The following is an 8031-nucleotide window of genomic DNA, read 5'->3' on the forward strand; positions in this document are numbered from 1 at the left end:
TGTGAAACTTGTATATTTTATACTTGTACCAAGTATAAAATAAAATTAGTTTTGTTCTCAGAAAAAATATAACATGCCTTCTCTAAAAATGTACTAATTTCATAACATTGCCATGATGATCAGGTAAAAAACACATACAAACCTTTTATTATAGTGCTGCATATTAAAAGAATACAATAAAATTTATTATGTAGGAAGTATGTGGTAGAAAAATAAGTCTCTATATGTCACACACACACACACACACACACACACAGCCCTTGGATTCAGTTCTCAGTACAACATATGTGTATATATATGTACATATAATCTAGGGTATATACATATATTCTACTGGAGATTTAATACAGGAGCATTCTATCTCCTAGCTATATTTCCAGCCCTATTTTATTTTTTCTTTGGAAAGAGGGCCTTACTAAGTTCCTGGGGGCCACTCTAAGCCACTGAGGCTGGCTTTGAACTTATGATCCTCCTTTCTCAGCCTCCCAAGTATCAGGATTATGGGCATGTGCCACCACACACAGCACTCTGTGTGCTATTAATAATGGGGAAAAGCAGAGCAAGGTTTGGTGGAGTATGCCTGCAATCTCAGGATTTAAGAGGCTAAAATAGGAGGGTCACAGTTCCGAGAATAGCCTCAACAATTTAGCGAGAACCTTAGCAACATAGTGTGACTCTGTTTCAAAATAAAATGTAAAAAGTGCTGAGCATGTAGCTCAGAGATAGAATGCCTCTGGGTTTAATCCTCAGTACCACACATACACACAACAACAACAACAACAACAACAACAACAACAACAACAGCAGCAGCAGCAACAACAGAATGTAAAGAAAAAAGCACTGTTACAGTGACAGTTTCATTTCAAAATGTTCAACTGTGCAGAATTTAAACAAATAACACAATTTTCTCTGTCTAAGAATGTTTGTTTAGGTGCTTGACTCTCAATTGCAGCCTGAGGGCTTTAAAAAAATATATATATATATTTGCGGGTTTTGGGGATGGAACCCAGGGGTATTCGACCTCCGAGTTACACCCCCTGCCCTATTTTTTATTCTTTATTTTTAAACCGGGTCTCACTGAGTTGCAGAGGGCCTCACTGAGTAGCTGAGGCTGTCCACGAACCGCAATGCTCTGGCCTCAGCCTCCCGAATGCTGAGATTACAAGCGTGCGCCACCATGCCTGGCTAAAAAATATTTTTTTTTATTGGTGCATTGTAGTTATACATCATAGTGATGTTCAAAGTGATATATTCATTCAACATCTCTTGGTATGTTTCCCTCTGCACACCCCTATCTACCTACTCCCTTCTGGTACATGCTAGCGAGGTGGGTTGGTAGTGAACATTTATATACAAACAACATTATTTGGTCTGTTTACCTTACTTAAGGCTTCTTTTCCCTTCTTCTGTTCCCTTCCCCAAACCCCTACCTACTGGTCTCTCTCCTCATTTATTGAAAGTCCATTTTCTTTCCATTTTTTTCTAGCTTCAACCTCTGAGAGAAAACATATAGTCCTTGACTTTATGAGTTTGGATAATCTCACTTAAAAATATTCTTTAGTTTCATCCACTTTCCTGGAAAGTACATAATTTTGTTCTTCTTTATGGCTAAGTAAAACTTCCTTGTATATATACATCATGGTTTCTTTATCCCTTCATCTGATAGTGGACACCCAGGCTGGTTCTATAACTTGACTGTTGTGAACTTTGCTGCTATAAACATGGATATGCATGTGTCCCTAAAGTACTCTAATTCTTTTGGAAAGATACCCACAAATGGTATAGCTGGATTTTACATTGATTTCCATTCCTAATCCTCTGTGGATCCTCTGTGGATCTCCATAGTGGTTGTACTGATTTATAATCCTATCAAAGGTGTGTAGTATTCCTCTTTATTGACAGCCCTTTTATTTGGAGATCGGTTCTTTCCTGCTGTTTTGAAAAAATATGAATATTAGAGGATTTTAGTGCTAATGGATACACAATTAATCTTCAACTAGGTCAGTAAAAAAAACTGATCTTGTGTTTGATTCTACCAATTAACATAAAAGAAATCAATTTAACACAAGCCTGAGTTTCTTGGTTTGTATTTTTGTGTCCGTGTGGTGTAAGGAAAAAAGAGGAAGATGAAAATGATAGGATAACTGTTCTTTAAATATATTCAGACTACTTCAAGATTATGAATAATGAATAAAATAATGAATAATCACTCAGGATTTGATCCTGAAGTGTAACCTTGGTCACAGATCTTCAGGTTATAAACATATTAGCCAGTGGCTGGTTCTCCCAAGGGCTAGCTCCTCCAGATAAGAGTTGGTAATTAGAAGTGCACTCAATTTTATTCTCAGGAGTTCTTGTTCTTGGAAGGATTCTCTGATAGGGTTATCCAGAAGGGAGGCCACAATCCTGGGCTTGGATCTCAAAGGCCAGCTTTCAATGAAGCCTTTGTACAATTATCTGCAATAGGTTTCTTTTCCATGTACCTCATTACATGTCATGCTGCCATGTAATGGGGACAATTCATCTTACCCTTCACAGTTTTAAAAAGACATAAAGATAAAAGGAGGAAGGGGATAAAAGGAATCTGAGCCTAGGAAAAGTGATAATTAGTAGAAAACTTTAGTGCATTCTTCATCAAGTAAGTAAAAATTGACCATATTAAATGGATTCTGGTTGTTATTTGGACTTGAATCACTGACTTCTCATATAAATTATTGACTAATTGTATAAGTTAAAACCTGAGATCAATATTTTTGGAGGTAGACCAGTGATGATACTAAGGATGACTGGAAGTGTTTCATAAAGCAGCCTTATCTTCTGTCCTTATTTTCTCTGAAGAGTTAACACCCTTATCTTATGTTCATTTGGTGAATTGCTAACAAGTATTTCATAATCACATTATACAATTAATTATATTCTGATAACATTTTCTGAATTCTCATAATGCATCAATGTGCCATTCCTGATGTTTGGTCTCTTATATATTCTACCCAATTTAAAATTCACAGTCTTAAATACAGACCTCCAAGGAAAAAAATGAAAATTATATTTGTTTTCTGATAAAAAATTAGTAATAAAAACTGTAGAAATTTATAACATACTAAAATAAATAATCACCCATGATCTCACACCTTAAGTAAATGTCCTAAGTATATTAATATACTAATTTTATAACTATTATCATTGACATTTTGCCTATATGTTTACATAATTATGTACACTCTATTCTATGGTTTTTATTTACATTATTTCACAGGTACCTTTTAAAGTCTTATTCATCTCCAGAATCATTACTCCTAAGAACTACTTTATTCTATCATACTAATTATTGTCCATGTGAAGTTTTACAATGACTTTCCTGAATAAGGAAAAAAATCCATTTCTTCTGTGTGTCCTATGTCAAATAAGAATACTTTTAAGGTCAGGAAAAAATATGAAGAGCGTCAACTGAGAGAAATTTAGAGATTTATATTTCTAAACATTTTTGAGGAAAAAAATCACTGTGAAATGACAAAGTATTGAAAAGACAGAATTTTGGGTACTTGATTATTTTATGGTTCTTTTTGTCACCCCCTTTTTTCCCTAAGGGCAAAGTATCTCTTCCTGGAATTTTCATAATCTACATCACATAGATGGAGAAGAAAAGGAATGTGACTGAATTTATTTTACTAGGTCTTACAGATAATCCCAAAATGCAGAAAATAGTGTTTGCAGTGTTTTTGATTCTGTACATGATAACACTCTCTGGTAACCTGCTCATTGTGGTTACCATTGTCAATAGCCAGGCTCTGAACACTCCCATGTATTTCTTCCTGAGCCATCTTTCCTTCATAGACACAATTTATTCTTCTTCTTCAGCTCCTAAGCTAATTATAGACTCCCTTCACGAGAAGAAAGTTATCTCCTTTATTGGGTGTATGGCTCAGGTCTATGCAGAACACATTTTTGGTGCTACTGAAATCATCCTGCTGACTGTGATGGCCTATGACCGCTATGTTGCCATCTGCAAGCCTCTGCACTACATGACCATCATGAGCCACAAACTCTGCATTCTTCTGGTGGGAGTGGCCTGGACTGGAGGATTCCTTCATGCAACCATTCAGATCCTTTTTACAGTCTGGCTACCCTTCTGTGGCCCCAATGTCATTGACCATTTCATGTGTGACTTGTACCCTTTATTGAAACTTGTCTGCGTGGATACTCATACCCTTGGTCTCTTTGTTGCTGCCAACAGTGGCTTCATCTGCCTATTTAACTTCCTCCTCTTGATGGTCTCCTATGTGGTCATCTTGCGTTCCCTAAAGAATCATAGCTTGGAGGGGAGGCGGAAAGCCCTCTCCACCTGTGTGTCTCACATCACAGTAGTTGTCTTATTTTTTCTGCCCTGCATATTTGTGTATCTGCGCCCAGTGACCACTCTGCCAGGTGATAAAGCTGTTGCTGTCTTTTATACTATGGTGGTCCCCATGTTAAACCCTTTAATTTATACCCTCAGAAATTCAGAAGTAAAAAATGCAATAAGGAGGCTCTGGAGAAAAAGAGTGACTTCTGAAAGTAATTAAACGGGATCACAGATCATCACACACAGGAGTATTAGATGTAATCCAGTCCAAGTTTTTGATCTATAGGTGAAGAAATCAATTGTAATCAAGAGTTGGACAACACTTGCAGATAGATACTTAAGCATAAAGCTAAAGCCTTGGTGTGACCCAGACTCATTGTCACTCATCCCATCCTCTTGTCACAACATATTGCTTCTTAATAAATATTCATAAATTAATTCAAAATCTGGACTCACTCTAGAATGTAGAGTATGTATCTAGAATATTAGATTATACAAACAGTCTTGTATAACAATGAGATGTTGTTTACTTCATGATACTTTTACATTGGACTCTGACCTTCAAATAAATTCCATTTTGGGGTGCATTTTATTGTTCATTAAACATTGATTGTATAGTAAAAAGATATACAGTTATCTAATTCCCATAAGGCTGGCTTTGTCTTCCATAGTGTATTAGCCAAGGTTTAAATAGGAGACAGAACACACAGCTTTCCTGATTTGAAGAGAGAATGTTTACACAAAAGTATCACTTATATTAGGAGACTAATGATAAAGGAATAAAGAATGCCCTAGGACTGAAAGATGAGTATCTAAGATTTACATTTTGAAGGTAGATTTCCCCCCAGGACTGGGATTTTAGTACTTTGGAAAGGTATAGTTATTGTCCATTGAATGGTAGAGAAGTTCATTGTGTTATTGTGGATCAGAATTAGTTCACAGTCTCTTGACAGAAAGAAGCTGTTACACAGGAAACTTATCTGGTACTGGAAAGATGGGAACCTCTGACTGGGATGATGTAGGGCTGAGGTTGGTAAACAAGAACTGTGGTCTGGACTGGGAAGCAGGCTGGGTGTAGCTGGACCATGGCTGGCAGAAAATATCCCACCTCAGTGAACATAGGCAGAATTGGAATACTGGTCGATGGCATGCCTGTGAAAATCACTGGAATCTGTTTGCAGAGATGCCACTGAAATGCAAGGAGAATTTGTTCATGAAGATGCCAGGGAAACTCAATAGAAATGATCACCAGAGGCTACATCCCTCTGACAACCAAACATACACACTATTGAAAAGCACGTAGTCAGAACAAGATGAAATCTGAAACATATTTAAACCAGAAAAAGATGTCCCTTTTATTATGTTAGATTGACAAAGACACCATAAGAGAGCAATTACTGGGGAAAAATGCTTACAGGGCCCATTTTCATTAATACGGAGCAGGCAATGAAGGATTAATTTGGAGCTGAAAGGCAATAAATTGATAATTGGCACAAAAATTTTATCCTTGATGCTTACATCTTCCAGGATATTAAAACTCAATATATTTGGTTGAACAAACCTCATGTTAGTTGTAGAACTGAGTACAAACAGATATAACTTATCTTATGTACTTGATACTTATTATACAACTATAAGGAAAAATTATAGTTCTTAATTCACAGTAGGTAGCTGCAATATTTTTAAATTGTAATTCCTAAAAATGAATGAAAAGAGCCTAATCCATTAAAAGATTTTATATAACTTAATTGATGATAATTTCATATAATTTTATTATTAGGTGTACAGTGGTATCTTATCCTTTCATTGAAGATACATAGAAGATAAAAGAATTGCTTAGAGGTTGTTTTGGGGAATATATTTAAATATTACTATTTTTAAACTTTTAGCTTAACTTTGGGTTTGGTGAATATAGCACTCTTTCAAATGTGAAGGACTCCGTTTATTCATATATGTAAAAACGGATGAGTGTCTAGGAATAATTGGAGTAGGAATATACAAAGAAGGCAAAGCTATAGAAAAATATGAAACAGTGTAGCATCCAGGGACAAAACTAGAAGTGATATGCAAAGGTGAAGGAAAGCTCAGTTTGACAGAAAGGTGAAGGAAAGCTCAGTTTGACAGAAAGGTAAAAGCATATGTGAGTCAAAAATACAGACAGACAGACAGACAGACAGACAGACAGACAGACAGACACACACACACACACACAAAATCAACACCAACATACCCTAGACATTTCAGAGCAATGAGTAGAAAATGAAGCCTGAAGACTGCTGGGGCACAACTCTAGAGGGTCTTCCAATGCTTCCTGAGGTTGTGAGGCAATTTATAGAGACACCCAGACAATTTGAACAGAAAGAAGGTCAAGGAAGCTGGTAATGTTTGTTAAAATTTCCATATTAATTCCTCATTAAATCTGTCCAGATGGTCTATGTTATTATTAGGTAAACAGCCTTAATAAATGATGATTTATATGCATATGTTTCCATTATTTTTTATTTACTTACACTTTTCCACATAATATTAGAAGATAACTTTAATTTTCATGAAAAAAGATGAAAAGCTGTTATGTTGCCAGGCGCACCTCACTGTCCCACCCCTCACATCTCTCATATTGATGACCCCCATCACATCATGTTTCTGACTCTATCTTATTTTAGAATGTTTTTATACTTCAATTCAGTGTTAATCATTCCCATTAACTGTCTTAGGTAAGCCAAACTACACTCAACTTTTGCTTTTCACGAACACTTTGGATTTAGGAAGATATTTATCACAAAATTAATATCTTTGCAAAAAAAGAGACAGAATAATTACATCATACTGATGTCCTATTGTTAGCTTTATTGAGGTAATATTGGCAAATAAAATTGTATATTTAAGGTAGACAACGTGATTCTTTATATTTGTACACATTGTGAAATAATTACTACGTCACGTTATCACCTTATGTCATTACCACTTTTTGGTAAAAAGATTAATAATAAAAATGAGGGTATGGAGACAGATATCACATTTAGATATTTTCTCATATTGTTTGGATATTTACTCAGGAGTGGTATTGCTGTACCACACGGTACTTCTTATTTTTTGAAGATGCTCCATACTGTTTTCCATAATGGTTGTACTAATTTACACATCCACAAACAGTGTGCAAGTGTTCCCTTGCTGCCTTATCTTTGAGAACACTTTTTATCTTTTGTCTTTTGACAATAGCCATTCTAACAGCTGTGAGGCGATATGGTTTAAATTTGCATGTTTTGGATAATTAGTGATTTTGAGCATTTTTCCATATAGCTATTGGCTGTTTGTATGTGTAAGAAATGTTTATTCAGGTCTTCTGCCCATTTTTTAATTGGGATCATTATTGCCATAGTTTGAATTTTCTTTATGTTTTGTACATTAACCTCTTAACAGATGTATAGTTTACAAATATTTTTCTCCCTTTCCTGGGATGCTGCTTCACTTCTAAAATTGCTTCATTTTCTGTGCATAAGCTTTTTAGTTTGATGCAACCCCCGTTGTCTGTTTTTGCTTTTGTTGTCTGTGATTTTGGAGACCTGCCTAAAAAAAAAAACATTACTCAGACCAATGTCATGGAGCGTTCCCTATTTTTTCTTCTAGTAGCTTTGTAGTACATATATGACTTTTATCCATTTTTAGTTGATTTGTGTGTGGTATAAAAC

General features: G+C 35.5%; 1 protein-coding gene across 1 annotated transcript; it reads left to right on the forward strand.

The window, feature by feature from the left end:
* Positions 1 to 3632: 3632 nt before the first annotated feature.
* On the forward strand, positions 3633 to 4562 carry LOC308265644 (olfactory receptor 4C12; the record flags this gene model as incomplete). Its single annotated transcript, XM_080699443.1, has 1 exon — positions 3633 to 4562. The coding sequence occupies one exon, from the start codon at positions 3633 to 3635 to the stop codon at positions 4560 to 4562; it is 930 nt and encodes a 309-aa protein (XP_080555569.1).
* Between the last annotated feature and the right edge of the window lie 3469 nt (positions 4563 to 8031).

Source organism: Muscardinus avellanarius (genome assembly GCF_963383645.1).
Source record: "Muscardinus avellanarius genome assembly, chromosome: 1".
NCBI classification, from domain to species: Eukaryota; Metazoa; Chordata; class Mammalia; order Rodentia; family Gliridae; genus Muscardinus; species Muscardinus avellanarius.